Source organism: Diplotaxodon limnothrissa, linkage group LG2, assembly GCF_057381915.1.
Source record: "Diplotaxodon limnothrissa isolate DT_005_m linkage group LG2, D_limnothrissa_male_GT1.1, whole genome shotgun sequence".
NCBI lineage: Eukaryota > Metazoa > Chordata > Actinopteri > Cichliformes > Cichlidae > Diplotaxodon > Diplotaxodon limnothrissa.
The window spans coordinates 3,010,817-3,030,932 of record NC_140597.1 but is presented as its reverse complement, the minus strand read 5'-3'; the positions used below and the strand labels follow the sequence as shown (position 1 = coordinate 3,030,932).

The window sequence follows — 20,116 nt, the reverse complement described above, 5'->3', positions numbered from 1 at the left end:
GCCTCACATGACCAAGAAAACCACCTGACGATACATAAATGGCACAAATCAGCAATGTTTTGGCTGTAACAAGACAGCTACGACTCCAGTCTGTCTCAAGCCTGAGATGAAGTCTTCTGTGTTGGAGGTGGAGGAGGTGCTCGACACTGAAACAATACAGAGAGAAAATAAATGTGGGTTTTAATAAGCACTGATTTGTGTGAGCTCAAAGATATTCAAATCTTCCGTCAGCTAGTCCCAGCTCTGTCTCCGTGTCACCCTGTACTGAGCATCCTCTTCTGTCACACCAGCCCTCTGTGTGTCCTCCGTTGCTACATCTATGAATCCTCTCTGCATGTGTCCAAACCATCTCAGCCTTTCCTCACTAACTTTGTCTCCAAAATTATCAACCTGATCTGTCCCTCTCATCACAAGCATCACATCTACGGTGCTGTTTCTCTGCATGAAGCCCTACTGCTGCTCACTGATCGCCACCTCTGTACCTTCAACAGCTACCTGCACATCATCCTTGTTGAAATCAGTACCAGAACACCACTTCTCCATTCCTCAGGCATCCTTTCCTAATCCTCTACACTTCCTTTACTAACCACCCATGCTCTCATCTCCTACATTCATGAACTCCTCCTTTTTGCGCCGATTCTAAAGCTGTTAGTTTTATCTCTCTCCAAACAACATTGACCGAACCAGCAGCAAAAGAAGATCCAAACTACGCTTCACATAAACATCGTCATGGATTCACTCTGACTTTTGCTGTTTTGCTTCCACCAGGATAAAATCTCACTTCATGCACGGCTCTCTCTCTCTCTCTCTCATCTGTTTTCTGCATTATTCGCTTGCTTGTTTTTACTTTTACTTACTTCCGAAAAGAAAACCTCATTTCTGCTGTTCAATACTGAACAAATTTCAACTTTTTAAAATTATGCAAAATTGCAAAACACTCAGCTGTGTCTCTAATCAAACCTCTGTAACTTTGCTCTGCTTCACTTCAGCAGCATCAGGTAATGTTCATGTGCTGATTAATGGTTTTCTTTCGTTTTTTGATCTACTGCAGAATATTTTTATAAAATCCCAGAACAGGAAAATCACCTTCATGTTTTTCTGTGTTTTATCTTCAGCTACTTTGACACAAAGGCCTCTGCTGTGATGCTCACAGCTCTGATAAAGTCTGGCAAGTGTCAGCTTCCTTTTTATAGATATAAAAATGTGGAAATGTACTGATGCATGATCAGAATTATAATATTTCTGACTGTCTGAGGCAAAATTTCCCCGATTCAAATCGAATCGATTCTAGAAATCAGTGACGACACCCAGCCCTACTTTTATTCTTGCTTAGAGTCCAGTCGTATATGCAGTTCACTTTAAGCCTTTTCTTTGCCACCTCTCTCTGCTGTACATGAACTTCTATCTTATCTTTCTTCATCTCCATGCTTATTATTATAATCCCTATAATTAAAGTCCCTGCTCTCACCTCCAAACTTTTGCCTTTTCTTTGTCTCTTCCTGCCTGTTAAAATGCCCTGTCTGGGCTTGTGCTTCCATACCTCCTCTGAGGTAGGCTTTTATTTTCTATAAGATACGTGTGGGTGTTGCACCTACTGGTCTCAGTGGAGTGCTGGAGTGCTCAGGAGAGCTGTGGCTGCTGGTTCCGGCCTCTGGCGGTGCAATAGACACAGAGTGAAACACCTCAAATGACACATTTTAGATAGAAAACAGAGAAATAGACTCTACCCGGTCTGTTGCCTGCCAGCTTTGATCCCTCCATTAGAGCAGCCTGCTGTTTGTCCTCCATACTGCTCGGAGAAGCAGCGCTCAGTTCTGAATTACAGCTAGGAGCTGAGGGTGTGGGGATGGGAGGGGAGAAAGGGGGCATGGTTGGGGTTGGAAGAGGCTGGAGAGGAAAATAAACATCAGAAAAACTGATTTTTGAATTTCAGAAGATTCTGATTACCAGGATGTAGTCTCACCTCCATCTCCCCTTTTTCTTCCTCATCCTCCTCTTCATTGTGAACAAGCTCTACCATCAGCGATGGGAAGACGCCGACGTGTCCGTTCAGCTCTCCCTCCCAAAAACCATCATCAACCTGTAAAAAGACTCACTTAGATTTGCAGTCTTCACCCTGAGTGACTGAAGCGAGGTAAAAGCTGGTGGCTGTTAGGGTTTCCCTCCCTTCCTCTGTAGCTTTGAAAGAGCTAAATTGTTATGAGGTGTTTTTTACTGTAAATCGCTAAATAAGCCACACCCTCTATCCATTCATGTAGAGCAGTCATGTTTGTAGGGACAAAAAAACAAACATTCTTAAAAAAAGTATTGCTGTTGGTGCATGATGGGCTCTACGTTGTTTTCTACAAATCCAGGGTTGTGATCACTCCAACGTCCAACGGCAGCGTAGAACACACACCTCTCCACGTGGACGGCGTATCAGGTGTATTAGCGCCCCCTCTTGGAAGGAAAGCTCCTCTGTGCTCTGAGCCTGGTAGGAGTACAGAGCCCTGGCTACACCTGAGACACATCAGAGCACATGGTGTAAACTCATATTACGGAAATTGGAAAAAAATACATCTTAGATTCATCTTCTTAATTTATCTTAGTTTTTCAGTTATTTCTTATGACTTTCAGTGACTGAATGAAAATAGACTTGATCCAAGTTTTAGGAAGGATTTGTAGGGCCTGGGTCAATATTTCCCCTCTGAGGCAGCACTTATTTATACAAAGTGCACAGTAAGTAATGTGACGTCAAGTGCAAGTGTAAACATGGCCACAGACCTCTACTCCCTGGTGTCTCTTTAGTCACAGTGGAGGAGGTGGAGCTGAATGAGCTGTCCAGCGGAGTGCTGTCCTCTGCTGGCAGACACAGGAGCTGCACATACCGCTCAGGGACGTAGCCCACCTGACCACACGAGTTACACACCTGCACAGAGAACATCAGAGTAACCTTTCCAATAAAGTACATTATACTGTATCACATCAGTATTGCTACCTTCAGCCAGTCCTCCATATCTCCATCCTCGATTACTTGAAGCTCCTCCCCTTCCATGATTGACAGCTCATCTGATTGGCTAGCCTAAAAGAGATAATTTTCCATTATTTAACTGTAAGCCTGTTAATGCAGGTTATCAAATAGCTGTTATTACTCTATATTAACATTATAGTGATACAAACCTAAAAAATATAACACAGACCTGCTTATTTTATGAAAACATCAGTTCAGTGCTGTATGCAAAGACTGGTCCAGCTTTGAACAGCAGGACCCCAGAGACACTCAGTCTGTCCTTTTCTACATCAAGTGCTGTGTAGAGAATGTGACATCCGTGTTTTTGCTAACCGAAAACTTTGGACGATGAGTGAAGTACAGGCTCTGATCAGAACTCGGGACAGTTTTCTGTGAAGCGCTCTTCCAACCTAAGGAGGGGTGCAAGCAGCATCCCAGGGGATGTGGTTAAAGCCTGCACGGACCAAATGGCAGAGATCCTCACTGGGCTGTTCAACCTCTTCCTGACTAATGTCATTTCCACCCGTCTGAAGGGCTCCACCATCATTCCCATCCCTAACCGATCTACCCACCAATGTCATCGTCAAGTATGCCAATGACACCACTGTGGCTCATCTCTGATGGAGATGTGACAGCGTAAAGGGCAGAGGTGGAGAACTTGTCCTGCTGGTTCTCAGAAAATAACCTGAAGCTGAACGTCCTTCAGGAGGCACAGGCAGGTCCACCCTCCTCTCATTATAAATGGAGAATGGGTGGAATCTGTCTCCACCTTCAGGTTTCTGGGCACCCACATCTCAGCTGATCTCATCTGGATCAACACCAACACCCTGGTAAAGAAGGCCCTGCAGCGGCTGGACTTCCTCCATGTCCTAAAGAGGAATAACCTGGACCAGAACCTGCTGCTGTCCATCTACTGCTCCTCAGTGGAGAGCCTCCTCTCCTACTGCCTGGGTGATTCATACCTAGGGGCCACTACTGAGGACAGGAAGGCTGCGCAGAGGGTAAAGAGCACCGCCCAAAAAAATCATTGGCTCCCCTCTATGACCCGTGCAGGCCATCACCAGATCCTCCTGACTTAAACTTCTTTTTTGTTCATTTCACATCTCCAACATCGGGCTCGAGCATGCTTTGGGGTAGCTGATGAAGGACCTTCTTGCTTTGATGCAACAATGCTATCCACTGCACCACTATGGCACCAACAACAGCCTTGAGCATCTTGTAAACACCTTAACAGCTCTGCTTCAGACTTTGTACAGATCTTTTAGACTCATTGATTCATTGAATTTGCTAAAAAAAAAGTTTTAAAAAGTGTGTGTGTGGGGGGGGGGGGGGGGGGGGGGTGCTGATGATCACTACCTGATAGCTGTAAATACCTCTGCAGGCTGCAGGGTAAACACACACTCCAGATGCTGACACTGGATCTGTGAAGATCTCTCCATTATCATCGTAGTCCTCAAAGTCAGTCAGCTCAAACTCATCCTCCTGCAAAACAAAGGATTTAAGGGTGTCGTCTCCACTCTGATCCCAAAAATATTTTTAGAGCATCTGCAAGACACGCTGAGTGATAAAACAAGTGTCATCCAGCAAGCATGCACTGAAGTTAATTCTGTATCTGAAATAGTCCTTAGCCTGTTTGTTCCCCTGTGTGTAACATCTGTTGTGTGCAATTATGTTGTGGAGTCATACTTGTGTGTTTTTGTTGTAGACAAAAAGCGACTTCCTGTGTTGTGTTGGAGGCTGACGGCTGATTTTAAGGTCAGGGCAAAGTTGAAGTTAAAGAGAACGTATTTTGCTTTCCTTACTTTCTGTCACATGTATAATGTTTCAGTGGTGGAGGCTTATATTAAAGTTATACAGTCTAATAAAGTTTCAAATAATGAGGTCAGGATGATATCCCTATGTTCTTCATCTCAGATACACCTCTGGTTGGTCTGCAGGTCATGGTCAGAGGCAAAGACTCTTGGGTAAAGAAAAGGGTATGGCTAAAAAGTCATAAACACACAAGTAAAACTTAAGGTGTAACACAACTGATTGACAATTTATACCATGTACTTTAAAAAAAACACTCAAATGAAGTGGGGTCATTTTTGACCCCAGAGGACAAAAGGAGTATTGCGTTACGAGTGATAGAGGCCTCTAAAGAGGACATGCAAGCCACCATGTGATGAAAACGCAGCTCAATCTGTGTGTTTGTTTGTTTGCATACTGAAAAGTCTTCAGTAGACTTCCTCTGTTCGCTGAGATGTCGCTCTCTCTCCAACTCCTCTTCCACCTGGTTCATGGCAGCGTGAAGCCATTGTTCTGTTCCTGGTGTGCTCTCTGACAGCAGGGCCAGGCGAGCCTCGGCCTTCGCCCTGTTCAGCTGAAAAACCAGGAAACTTAGTTAGACACACACAGACATGTGACTCTGAACCCCGAGTCGCACGGATTCTGTGTAACTCGCGAATTTTCCTGAGCTTTGGTTTGGTCATAAGCTGAAACCAAGCTGATTTTGTGTGCCTCAGTTAAACGACCATGATCAACATCGAAATCTAAATCCCTCTGAGACAAATTCAACTACACAGACACGACATCTTTCATATTTCAGCTATTATAATGTAGATTTCCAGATGCCGTTATTATATATTGCCAAACTCATTGCTCCCTAATATAACCCACCGTCTGTGTTATTCACTTCACCTCTCTGTGCTCGTGAAGTTATGCCTGATTGGTATGGTATTGGTGATGTCACTGCTGTGATGTCACAGATTCAGATTCAGCTAATGATATAAAACTGATCAAAACTGATACAGCACCAATTTTTATTTCACCAGTGCAACAGATTTTGTGCTTTGGAGCGTTTTTAATCTGACGATTGATAGTGTTGATACTTTGTGGTATCAATAATGTTGAATGTTGGATTTTGAACTTATAGGCTGGAGAAACTTTCAAAAACAAGTACCGTAATTGTCGGGCTATAAGCCGCTACTTTTTGCACAAGCTTTGAACCCTGCGGCTTTTAGTCAGGTGCGGCTTTTCTATGGATTGTCCATGATTTTTGTGATATCGTAAGACGATTTGTTTTGTTTGTTCCGCTGTTGTACGGCACTACGTTGCCTGGCGGAAGGATCGGGGTTCAAGAGTGGTATGTTAGTCACATGTCCGTCCGCCAGGCAACGTAGTGCCGTACTAAGTAGCGCGAAAAACAAACTTCAAAGTAGCGCTACGCGTTCAGCGGGAGGCGTGGATGACGAGTGGCGATAAACTTGTGAAAAGCAAGTTATGCCCAACTCCACCGGTGGATTCTGACAGCGTGGAAAAGTGTGAAAACATCCACGATCACCAACGGATTTTGAAGGGCTGGACTGCTGCATGATGGAGAGGACACCGCCACGGCCCTTCTGAGGGTGTTCGACTCTGACACTGACAACAAGGATTTCTTTGGTTTTGAAAGTGACAACGAAGGAGAGAAGCGGAGAGTGGATGACGAATCCACCCTGAGCCTGTTCGTTTCCGACACTGGAGAAGAGGACTTTGGTGGTTTTAGAGCGCAGGAAGAAGAGAAAGATGGTGAATGACTGACTTTTCTTCTTGTTAAAGCCGTGTCTCTGCACCTGAGCCTAAAAGGTAGTCCGAATCTATTTTTCTGGTGTGCTGTAGGTTACTGTTATGTACTACATGTGCAAATATGTACCCATAACTTGTTTTTCAAAATATTAATAAAAGGGGTGTGTCTCCAAACAGCCATCTCTTTCCTGACAATTCCCTTTGTGCATATTCTCTTACATATGATAAGTCAACATTGAAACACCTGCGGCTTTTAGTCAGGTGCGGCTAATGTATGTACAAAACAGGATTTTCCCCTGATTTTAGCTTGTGCGGCTAATATTCAGGTGCGCTTTGTAGTCCGGGAAATACGGTACCTTGGCTTTCCTGACGCTCTCCTGTACCTCTGCTATCTTCTGCTCCACACTGAGCGCCGTCTCCCCGGATAGGAGCTTCAGTCGGCTCTCTAACATCTGTAGAGCCTGATGAAACAAAGCAGATCTTAAAGTTAACGTAATGCAAAATTATACATTATACAGGAAACCAGAAAGGAGCCACTGCATCACAATGGTGACGGTTCTTCCTCTAGCCCTCTGTAGAACCTGGGACCATTTCGTGGCCTTTGCGTTTTTTAATTCCACGCCATTTCCACTGTGTTTAATGGAGTATAGCCAAATTTTCAAACATGTATTTTTTTCCCATTTTATTTTAAAATTTCAGTCTGAGTTTTTTAAATGAGCTTAAATGGCTGAATAAAAGGCATCCACTATCGAACCTCGTGGCCGATTTGTGCCCCATTGAAACCCATTATAAATGCTATTTTTCACGCCAGAAAAATTACGGTCAAATCGATCGTCAGGTTTCCAGCTTAGGTTTCGTTTTGGACTACAGGCCTTAGAGTTGTAATTTTTTTATTTGTCCACCGGGTGGCGCCCTTGCTCCACATGTGACGCCTGCTGGAACATACACATGTTCTCCAGCGGCCTGCTCGAGACAGATACCCGGAAAAGGCACACTAATTTCCCGCGTACCACAGCAGCTTGGCCCGCTGCTCGTTCCGGACCATTTTCTACCCTTAGGTTCGTTTGATTTTTTTTTTTTTTTTTAATCAACAGGAAATGACGTATTTGTTTTCACGTGGTAGCGGAAGTGTGTGCTGCAGACACGGGAACCGAACCATATGCTCCAGCGCTGCGCGAAACACACCCGCGGCAGAGGCACTCCTCCCCGGGGGAGCAGGAGCAGCAGCGCCGCCTGGGGACATTTTTGGCTTCTGGAAAAAAAATTAAAACCGGATCGAAATTAATGTTCGTGCCAATCTTTTGTCCATCTAAAGGCCTAATTATAATAACAATAAAATATTACTTCAAATGTTTTTTTTGGAAAATATTTTATGTTTTATGTTTTTGGGGCAAAAAAAGCAGTGCGCTCATGTGACGAAACCGGGATATAAAGGGTTAAAATCCGCGAAATGTAATTAAAACTTGACATGAATATTTCAAGGAGAAGTAGGTCTAAAAGATTGGCTAATTTAAAGTGGAATAAAATATTAATATATAAATTTTTTATAGCACTTTTTGGGCGTGGTCGATAGTGTGCATTTTATGAAATGCGCTCCTGGAAAAAAAAATAAAAGGCGATCGAAATGACTGTTGGTGCCAATCTTTAGTCCATCTAAAGGCCTAATTATAATAACAAACAAATATTACTTCAAATGTTTTTTTTTGGAAAATATTTAGTTTTTTTGTTTTTTGGGGCTAAAAAAACAGGGCGCTCATGTAATAAAACTGGGATTTAAAGGGTTAAAACAATGAAAATATAATTAAAACTTGACATGGATATTTTAAGCAGAAGTAGTTTTAAAAGATTGACTAATTTAAAGTAGAAAAAAATATTGATATATAACATTTTTAGAGCACTTTTGGGGCGGGACCATTTTTTGGTCCCGAGGTTCACGAAAGGATGGGATTTTGAGGTTCTACCAAGGGCTAGTTTCTCACCCTCTCTCCGTGGGCAACGATCTTGTGGTCTTTAGCCACCTTGGCAGTCCATTTCTTGGCCTCCTTCACCAGGCAGCCCTCTTCTTCTGAACTACAAACTTCCTGCAGAACTGACACCTATGAAGAGGAGTACCAGCGACCACAATGTGAATTTACACAGATACTTTTTCATTTGAGTATTTCTTAGTTTAGAGTATAGTCCCGGTTTATTACATTTCAGTGAAAAAAACCTTCTAATTTACTAAAAGCTTAACAGCTTTAGTTTGTAATTCATTTTAAGATATAGACTTTGTATGAATGATAAAATAATGTTTTTAAATACAAAATTCAGTATTTGGCAGTACAGAAAACCTTTGGAATGACCAAGAACTAACATGGAGTTTGAATTTGAAAAAGTAAATGATCTGTTGTAAATCCTTGCCAAATAAAGCTTGTGGATCATCAAGAATGAGATTTCCAGGCTGGAGACTGAGTTAATGTCCCTGTGTTACTGTTAAAGACAGAAACAGGAGAGGGAGAAGGAATGTTTGCAGGGGGTGAGAGAGAAAGACAGGCAGGAGCAGTGTTGGTCAAGTTACTTGAAAAAAGTAATCAGTAACTAATTACTGATTACTTCACCTGAAGAGGTGATAAAGCGATAGAACTTTCAGCCCAATTCTGCTTTTTCTACATAATCCATCATACAAAATGTAATCAAATGGAAAAGTCTTTTTTTAAAACTTGTTTTATTAGTTTTAACCTTTTAAAAAATTTAATTATCTGCAACATTCTCTGACTGGAAGAAATTAGTTTAACATTTAAACCTATTTTCTGCACATTCCAACACATAAAATAAAATATTTTTTGTGTTTACACTCAGTCTTTAAAATAGATGCAAGTAAAACACAGCAGAAAATAAATAAAGTCAAAGACTCAGCGGCCCTGTTGCTCTATTTTCACCTGTAAAGCAGGAGTGGGGTAGGCGGAGGTTTACCCTGGTGCAGGTGTGCTGCGGTCAGTGGAAGAATCCGCGAGTTTCTCTGTGAGTTTCCCATTAAGTCGTAGCTACTCGGTGCTTGTTGGAAGTTTAGGGTTTTTTTTGGCTGTAAAAAGAAGTTTTCTTCCCACGCACAGCGGACACTAATGTTTTTGTCACTTTTTATGGAATCAAACTCAAAGTAAGGTCAGTACTTCCACGCTTTAAACGCTGCACGCTCATACTCTCTCCCACAATCGATATGTGATCCATTGTTGATCTGCACACAGCTGTTGTCACGAACGTCGCACTCACTTATGTCACTGTCATCAGACACTCTCGCAAAAAAATCACGGTTTTAGTAACGCAGTAACGCAGCGTTCCTACGGGAAAGCAACGGTAATCTAATTACCGTTTTTGCAATAGTAATCCCTTACTTTACTCGTTACTTGAAAAAAGTAATCGGATTACAGTAACGCGTTACTGCCCATCTCTGGGCAGGTGTGGAGGTGTGAGCATGGACAGGTACAGGGAGAAAGGTGGCTGATATCGTGGAGAGAAGGCAGATATGCTGTTTGTGGAGAGTAGATAAGTGCTAGACAAACATTTACCAGTTCAGTAACAGTGTTATTGAGATGAAAAGTGAAGACACGATCATGAGTTTAAAGAGTGAATGTTGCCAGTGCCAATTTATTAGTCCACAACGGTTGGATGTCAGAAGAGAAAGAATAAGAGTAAACTGGTTGAAGTAGTAAGTGAAGGGACCAGGGGTGAGGTGTGGGATAGGCAGGATGTTAAAGAGAGAAATGGGAAAGGACAGATGGTACTGAATCTTCCAAAAAGGGTGGAAACGGTTGTGAAGGAGGGTCTTATGCCATGTTCACTTGAATCGCTTTGAATGACTTTCTGAAGCAGGTCGCATTAACTGTGTCTACATGCACAATGAGTTACTACCATGTGGTTTTCTGATCAGATATGTGCATTGGGCATTGAGTGAGCATATAATGCAACCACACTCTGGTTCAACTGCTGTACTGTAGGCAAGAGGAAATTGCAGCGGGTGGGGAGGGCAGCGGGCGGGCAATTGGCACCCCCCTCAGAGACTCTATTCTATTCTATTCTATTCTATTCTATTCTAAATTTTTTGCCAATGTTTGCCAAGTCACACATTTTCTCTCATTGTATTAAACTGAGCCAAATATGCAAAATATCTCAATATGGAGCTCATCACTAAATCTCTACTACAATTTGTGGACTGTCACTGTGGCACTTGGACTACAGTCAGCATGTCTTCCTTAGACACACCTTGTCACGCAGAGCAGGCTGGAAGGTAAATTCAGGGGTTTTGCTGAACGATACCGAATCTTGGAGAAACTGCTGAACATTTCTGTCTCTGGTCACCTGCAACACAAAAACGAATTAAACAAAAGCAGGTTACACCATCCTCAAAGAAACAAATAACTCTCATTAACCGCAGCGCTGCAAATTCTGCTGAATTTTTCACAAATGCTAGAAAAGCATGAACAAAAATACAATGTTCTCACTTCTACCGACTTTGGATGAACACCTGAAAGTCAAATGTACTCAAAATGTGCAGGGAATAACTCTGAACTGGCAAGAGAGTACAGGCTAAGGGGAACATCTCGAGATTTATTCAGCTTCTCCCGGTCTAGAGCTTACTATCTGCAGTGACAGATTTGATTTGGTTACAAACAACATCTACACAAAGTCCACACATGAAACTGTTTATGCCATTTCTATACATCTACATGTAAATGATGCTTCTCACCTCATGTGTGCTGGATGGTGAACTTATTTGTACAAGCAGCTGGATGTTCAAAGAGTATTGTTTCTAAATGTGGTTATCACGGTTTCCTCATAGTGAGGAGGGTCTTACTATGAATCTGTCACAATGCATCATTTATTCAGGCTAATCAGATTACAGTTTATTTTACTTCTTATTCATTCTCATTATTCACTTACAAAAATAAAACTCTAAATCCTCACACAAGGTATCAACTCTATTTTAAGAAGACATGTTTAACATGATGATCCAACACTGTCACAGTTTACAACATAGACAAATGTGCAATGGGACTAATCACAGATTGAACCAATCATTTGCAGTCTGAGGCCCTGTGATGACCAATGACCACAGGTGTCGATATATAAAATATACAAAGCATGCCAAAGCATCTCATCTCTCTTTTTTGTAGTTCATATATACAACACCAACCTTTGCAACACTGTCGCACACTCCGCTGTACTGTTTGTGTGTATGAAGACAGCAGTCCATCTCAGTCCCACACAGCAGGATGAAATGGCATCTCAAATCCTCATAAATATCACCATCCATTTGCTGAGGAGGTCAGACACTAAAGGTCAGTTTTCAAACATTTTCTACTGAGTTTCTGCTGAAGACTAATCACTTATGTTATGTGTGTTTCCTGTAACTCTGTGTTCTCATTAAATACAGTACAGGCAGCAGGCTAAACGCTACATGGCAAAACAGTCATCCAAACACTTGTGGTGACACTAGTTCCTTAAAAAAAAGTAGCCATGAAGCTTTTTGTGAAAGGACATTTTGGTCCATTCCATCTGTAAAAACGTCAATATAAATGTAGCACACTGACGGTGTTAGTGTGTGTGGATTACCTCCATAATAAATGGTAAGTCGTTTGTGTAGTAGTGCTGCCGATGCGCTCTGACTGCTGCTAATGTCAGCAGATACTCGTTACGAACTTCAGTCAAGCGGTCATCGCACTCTTTGAGTCTGGCAGTGAGCTGCAAACATGTAAGTGAGCACAAACACAATGTCACACAAACAGGCAACATTTATACAATTCAGCAGTGTGTGCTGTGTAATAACCTTCTCATTCCACTTCACAAAAACACAGCCTGCGTCCCAGGGGGTCAACCACCACCTTGCTCAGGACCCCAGTGCCTGTCCCTGTGGGGGACGGCCCACAAGGTGGTGGAACCAAACTGACGGCCAAGCCTGACAGCTTCTTGTTGAAGTGCTGTAGCTCATTTGGGGTTTTGTTTTAATCTCTTATTGTGGCCCCGCCCCTGGGAGACCCTACCAATGACCTCGAAAGGAGTCTCGGAAAAATAGGAGTCATCTGATTATGATGCCTCCTGGGATCATTCTTTAGGATGTTTTGCTGTTGTTGTTTATATCCTAATGCAGAGGTGGCAAAAGTGCAGACATTGTGTACTTAAGGTGAAATACAGATAATAAGTGTTAAAAAATACTCCGGTAAAAGTTGGACTACTGATTCTTTTCTGTACTCAAGTAAAAAGTGAGAAAGTACAGACTCAGATTAAGATCTTTGAAGGAGTTGCTTTTGTGTAAATGCAACTGAACCTTATATTAATGTAATAATAAAATAACATTATCAGATAAAAATACAAACTTTATTCTAGTCTCAATTTTAATTCTAATAAATGTACTCAGCTTGAGTATTTTGAGGAAAGGAAACCAGAACTCATGAGAGGTTAAACATTTAGTCTGATCTGGAAGCAAATGGACATACTGGGAGAGGAAACCCAGAACACCCAGCTTAGCCTGCTGCTACTACGACCCAACATTGGTTAACAGGAAGAAAATGGATGGATAGAGTGATAATATAATTTGGTTTGCATTAAAGGCAAGAGAGATTATCCTGGGACAACTCATAATCACAGGGGAGAAACCACTTTACACCAGGACACAGTTCAGCATAGAAATAAGATTTCAGCAGCTCAATCATCCGTACCTTTGTGGTCGTTTTATGGAGTCCTGTTTTAAAGTGAAAAATTCCATGTTCACTTTTTCTAGCTCTGGAAGAGAAAGTGAAATCATATTTATGTCATTCAAGACAAGAGAAAACTACAGCACTTAACATATTGCTTCATATTTATGTTAATGCTCTATATAAAATACAAGTTGTGGGAAACGTTCAATCTGCAAGCTGAGCTCTTATTGGCTGAACTCCCATCGGCAGTAGTAACTTTTTTACTGTTTTATTAAAGAAGTCGTGACAATAATATGAGTAATAGTTTAAGAGTACAAGTGTAGAATAAAATATATAGAAGTGACAAACATTGTTCCAAAATGTATTTAATACAACCTTAAAAATCAGACTTTTAGTTACTTTTAAAATATTTTAAAACAAAATGAAATGCTGGTCAAAAGTCTTAGCAGAAGATTCAAACCTCCGCATTGAAACACAGACCTGGCCTGTGCATCTGCAGTTTTCTCACGTGCAATACTGGCAATGTGACTGAAGTCGTGGTAGCACTTCTTGACCCTTTGAAGTTCCCGTAGAGCATCCACCACTTCAGCCTGCACCCTCTGCAGCCGTTCCAGGCCCTAACGCACATATGCACACAACCCAAAGGCATCAGATTTCATACATTTTTTAAGCTAAATTAAACTGAATTCTATTTATATAGTGCCAAATCACAACAACAGTTGAATTGAGGCACTTTATACTGTAAGGTAAAGACCCTAGAGTAACTGAGAGAAAGCCCATCAATTAAACAGCCCGGTTTAAACAAGCGCTTTGACAGTATTGGGAAGGAAAACCCTTTAAACAGGAAAACGCCTCCTTCAGAACCAGGATCAGGGAGAGGCAGCCATCTGCCACAACCGTTTGGGGATGAGGGGAGGAAGGCAGGAAAAAAATGTTTCATTATGTGAGTGTTGTTCAGAAATGTTTAATCTGTGTGCACTGTCTCACTCTCTTAGCCCGGACATCCTTTGCATTGCGGAGACTTTTGGAGACTTGCCCACTGAGTCGACGGTATTCTTCTGCAGCGAAAAGTCTCGATGCCGCAGTCTGAGCTGTAGCATCGACCACAGAGCGCCACACGCTGAACACACTCCTGAAAGCACACAAACTGCATTCATATCACCACCAACAGACACCTTCCACAATGTCAGATACTACTAACACACACAGGGTGGCCTTTTGTAGCAATGCTTTGTCTCACCAATCACTGCATTATTAGACACAGAGAGATAGAGAGATTAAAGCGCAACACCCATTCATTCACACACTGTTGTGTGCTTTAATCTTAAAGCCTTTTAGACTCCTCACATCCACAGATCACCAGTTAATTAACCATGTATGTCTGTTTTGGGAGCCAAAGTACCCAGAGGAGACCCACACCAAAGGGTTTGCAAACCTTATTACAGACACATGGATAGATAAAGTTGAGCATCATCTGCACATCAGTGAAAATGTATGCTATGTCTTCTAATGTTACTGCCTAACGAAGCATGTATAATGTAAACAGAACCGATCCCTGCACAGAACCCTGTGGAACCTCACTATGTTAAGACGACTCTCTATTTACATCAACAAATTAGAGTCTCTTAGACAGATATGATTCAAAACATTGCAGCTAAAGCGTGCTCTAATCGCTGTAATAAACCACTGAGATGAGTCCACTGTCAGAGGCCACAAGATCATCATTTGTAGCCTTTAAAGCTGTTTCTGTGCTGTGATGCACTCTGAGACCTGATGTACATTAAAAGAGATCATATTTAAGATCGAAGCATTAATTAATAGTAGGACTTGGGATCAGGGTCTAAAAGACATTGGAAGTAATTGCTGAAGTTAACTCAGATCAGCTGCAGTCAACATATATTTCAATAGTATTGAAAGTAGTTGAAGAGAAACCTTCAGTCAATAATGAATCAGTAATCAATAGTAAGGCGGTCTAGCTTTATGGAGGGCTGTTTTATAAAGCAACAAACTCTTTTTTCAGGCTAAACGATGCTCTTCTAAATTAGTCATAAGCCATTTATTATCTGCTATAAGGTGCATGCTTGAGAGGTTTATTCTAGAGAGAGCCAAGTTATTTCAACATAAGCATCAGCACATTGCTGATCTAAAAGTATTTTATTTCCTTTGGTAACAACTTTTGTTCACATATTAATAATATTACATATAATATTATTCTGCTTTATGTACATTAAGTAATTGAATGCAGTTCCTCAAATGGGCAACAAGTCAAATGTGATGTATATATCAAGAGATTACGACAACAAAATATTTCCACATTACCACTGCTGTCCAATTACTGTTTTTTCACAAACTACAAAAAAGTTCTTGCAGAATCATCCGTTTTTCTTAACATGTCTGTTTTGCTGATGTAACTTCCAAACAGCAAAAAGAGCCAATCGAGTGTTTGGTCTTTCAAAGTAAAATCAACAATCAATAACAGCTGTTAAGAAGATTGCATGCTGTAAAGTTGTGTAGTTACCCAGAAGTGATCACATCTGTATTTCCTCTCTGCCAGTCTCTCTTTTGGTACTGGACAGCTAACCTTTGAAGAGCCTGAAAAAACACAAGAAAAAGTGCATCCTCTATAACATACAAAGTAACTTTCCTCACACAGGGATGTAATAAATGTAAGAAAATGTGTCAATTGAGTTTTTTGTTTTGGCAACTTGTTAAATGGACTGGCACAATCACACAGCCTTTCAACACTATCATACACACACTCACAGCCCAGTGGATGCATTAGGGGAATTACAGGCTCAGTATCTTACACAGGGACACTTCAGCCCGTGGACTGAAGTAGCTGTGATCAAAGTATTATTACATGACCCACTGGACCCTCTGGAGGTGGAGCTTACCTTCTTACAGTAGGGTTTTTGTAGCAAGACAAACATAAACTAAACTAAGGAGCTGGCACTCCTAATTTTGCTGTTGTAGCCCCCTGAGATTTGCTACATATTCCCTTTGGCTCTTCCCACCGGGCAGCTCAGTTTGCTTTTTACAGCTATAAATGTTGTAATATGATCAACAGTTGTCAGTGTTAACAGTTTAATAGTATTTCAGCAAAGGTAGGAGAATGCTACCTTGTTGTCCTCTAGGGCTGCTCGATTATGGCAAAAATGATAATCACGATTATTTTCACTGAAATTGAGATCACGATTATTTGACGATATTTATTTAACCCTTTAAGACCTACCATAGAACCAAGTCCACCAGAGCTTATATTATTTTTTTTTACATGCTGTAGAGCCATTTGTGGGAGCATTTCAAGTTGCTATACATCAATACAACTGTTATAGCCCATATTTTAATAATATGTATGCATTAAGTCCATAGTAATTACATAAATTGCAAAAAAGTGCAATAAACTACAAAAAAAATTGAAAATCGCTTTTGTTTTGTTTACATATATTTCTACTTGGAGAAATTTAAGAGGTTTATCCCTCAAAACTTTAAATACAATAAAGTTGCAAAAAAATAGTTTCCCACCACAGGAAATTTATTTTGAGTGTCTTCATAGTTTTATTTTGGACATACAGCAATTTTTATATACTGCAGGAAAAACAAAAAACAATCCTATGATGCAAATTTGCAAAGAAAACAGCATGTGCATCATTTCACTGTGGGAAGTGTTACGAACAGCTGATAGGAACGGCAAAGCCTGTTTCTGGAATATTGTGTTTTTGTTCCTGCAAGCGCTTTTTATGCAATTTTTGCAAAGCTATATGTGGAACGAAACCGTGACCGAGGACAAGCTGATGGCATCAGATGTAAGTACAACTCCTCCGGTTTCATATGCAAAACAAATTATTGCGCTAGCTTACACGGTTCAGATTCTACAGGGATTTAAAAATAGTTACGCAAAACGGAGCGTGCTGCTCTGACCGGCTTTAAAGGGTTAACAATGACTTTAAAAAAATAATATAAAATAGTGTGCAACACCACTGAAGTTTTTTTTTTTTTTTAAACTCTCTTTTCAACCAACAGCAGTCACTCTCCTCTCCAAATAACTTCTGCTTAGCTTTCCGAGCTTCCCTCGGGTCCTCTTAATCATCCGGTCTCCAACCTTTTTTGCGCCACGGAGCGGTTTATGCCCGACAATATTTTCACGGACCGGCCTTTAAGGTGTCGCGGATAAATGAGGGAGGGGCTAATAATCGGCTCAGTCATTTTTAATGATCGTTGAAAGCCCAGATCGTAATCGTGATTAAAATTCGATTAATTGAGCAGCCCTATTGTCCTCTAACAAAGCCAGGCACACATGCATGCATGCATACAGACACACATCCACTCACATACTTTTCAGATGTTCTACGTGAAACATTCTACACCACGGTGTGAAAACACATAAAGCTCTGAGCTGAAACCAAGGAGATTTGTAACATTAAGTGAGAGAAGCAGTGACTTTGTCCTCAGCAGAGACACTCCACAGCAAACCTACTTCTGTGGTTTGTACCTGACTGAGACTAGGTTAGAAGTCAACCTTCAGACTGCTGAACATAGACCGTCACCTTTCCAGCTTGGTGTCAAAAAACCCTCCCCATTTAGGTGCAAGGCCACACATGGGGTAAAAGATGCACGCCTGAGCCTTTCAGACTCTGTGACAAAATATGGTGGCTTGCTAGTATTAATGTAAACCCTGCAGGCACCTTAATTTTAAACTGCAGCTCAAAACTGCAGAGGCAAAATCTTCTGAAACTTCTGTAACATCCTTTGAAACTGTGCCTAGCATGCAGCTAAAATGCAACCTAACCCTATCCCTGCACCTAAGTGGTTTGCTGACTACCTGATGTGCAGCAGTAGCAAAGTAATAACACTTTTCGGCCTAGGTAAACTAGACTCACACAACTACCGCTTTGCCAACACCGTGGCATCAAAAGCCAGAACAGCAGCAACAAATGTAGCACCTTTATACCTTCAACACCTTCAGCCCGAGGTAGAAACCACTTTTTCTCACTCCACTTGAAAAATAACAGGGTTAACCAAATAACCCCTTCCACCCATACCAGTGTTAGTTACTCTCACCAGGTAGGTTTAAAATGTCATTAATTTACATTTCATATTTATTTCCAGGATATCAAATGTCCTAAAAATATTATTATCTTATTACTTTTAGAACTAATCAATGACAAACAGTAGGACAAAAGCCTAATAAAACTGTGTGAGGACACACACACACATACACAAACCGTGTATGTGTGCAGACGTCACACAAGTCAAAACCCAATCCAGCACTCAGGTACTAATGTGGGTCTTAAATCAATATATTTTGAGCATTTCCAGTAAACAATGAAAAGTGTCAGTAACAGCAGCAGACAGGACTAGAATAGATCATGTTTACTCACCTGACCGTATTCTTTCTCTATAGCCGTGCGATGCTTACTGAAGGACCTTTGGGAGCAAACAGAAAACAACACATGACACACAGGACATGTGTAACGTAACACCTGCTCATGAGACAGACAGTGTGTCAGACCTGATCTCCTCCAGCAGTTCGGTGTCCAGATGCTGTTTGGTCTGCAGCTTGTTGAGCTGCTCTGAGAACACCACTTTCATCTGCTGGCTCTCCTTTACCTGTTCACACACGGGGCAGCTGTGCAGTAAGTCTCATTGATAAAAGACGATATTGGTGGGCTTTGTTTCACCGGAAGTTTTTCAGATTATAACTTCAGTGCTGACTATGGTGGCTCCCACTAATGGACACCTGGTAATGTTTGGCCTGACTTGGAACTGGGAGAGGTTCATAAAAAAACAACCTCCTTGACCAAAGCCTAATGACTAAAACAACATTCACTAGTCTACATTAGTTGCTGGTTTGTGCCACGTTATGCTGTGACAACAAAAAGTGCACAACAACATTTTATGGATTCCTAAAATTATATTTAATATAGTATATACAATAATTACAATAATTTTACATAATATAGTTATTGTGAGCTAAAATGACAGCCAGGTGCAGGGTACAAGGCTATTTTATAGGTCAAACAATGCTAACCTGTGACACAAATACAGCAGTCTCGCGGTATGATTTAGATAATTAAACCTTATTAAACAGTGTTATGTCATTTTCTGTTGTTGGTATCTCTGTAATGTATCATTCTATTGCTGTATAAGAGAAAAAGCCCACAGAAAAGTACAGCACCTTCTAGCTGAAGACAACAAATATTAGAAAGCTTCATTTACATTTCCAATTACTGGAAGTGGTCCCAAACATTAGCTTTGAGCAGGTCGTGCACATTACTGCCTATTAACGCGTTTAGGAGCTAGCTTATTCATCAGTCGAGCATGTTGAGGCTGTTAACACTTTGTTATTGAGAGCCAACACCTCAGCTGATACAAACCCAGTAACATCCCAGGTTGTTTCATTTCTTTAGCTTTTGAGTTGCAGGGAAAACAAAGGCTGACAAAACATTGAATGAGGCCATAAAAGAATTATTTTCAGAAAAAGTGAACCAACCCCGAGGAGTCAGTGCAGTGTGAATATTTTACTCATTTACGTCAGATTCTTGGTATCCTTACCTTTCTCGGTGGTGGCTGCATGTTTGGATGTAGCTGGCAGCTGTTCTCTCCGTTATGGCGTTAGTTTGTTGCACTTCTTGTGCACCGTTACTTCCTTTATAGTTTCACTAATGCACATGTGCAACTCTCTCTCCCTCTCTCTCTCTCTCCCTCTCTCTCTCACGCGCTCTCTCTCTCTCTCTCTCCCTCTCACGCGCGCTCTCTCTCTCTCCCTCTCACGCGCTCTCTCTCTCTCCCTCTCTCTCTCCCTCTCACGCGCTCTCTCTCTCTCTCTCTCTCTCCCTCTCACGCGCTCTCTCTCTCTCTCTCTCCCTCTCACGCGCTCTCTCTCTCTCTCTCCCTCTCACGCGCGCTC

At 41.4% G+C, this 20,116-nt stretch overlaps 1 protein-coding gene across 1 annotated transcript; it reads right to left on the bottom strand.

Moving 5' to 3' along the window:
* Positions 1-95: 95 nt before the first annotated feature.
* LOC146638027 (F-BAR and double SH3 domains protein 1-like) lies at positions 96-19,782 on the bottom strand. Its single transcript, XM_085365661.1, has 21 exons — positions 19,762-19,782; positions 18,719-18,816; positions 18,588-18,633; positions 15,725-15,798; positions 14,194-14,338; positions 13,687-13,823; positions 13,228-13,291; positions 12,125-12,253; positions 11,706-11,828; positions 10,775-10,870; positions 8,515-8,631; positions 6,892-6,996; positions 5,196-5,351; positions 4,346-4,471; positions 2,978-3,061; positions 2,764-2,908; positions 2,399-2,499; positions 1,964-2,080; positions 1,728-1,887; positions 1,596-1,651; positions 96-146 (listed from the first exon to the last, which is right to left on the bottom strand). Exons 1-21 carry the CDS (start codon positions 19,780-19,782, stop codon positions 96-98), a joined length of 2,151 nt encoding a protein of 716 aa, XP_085221787.1.
* Between the last annotated feature and the right edge of the window lie 334 nt (positions 19,783-20,116).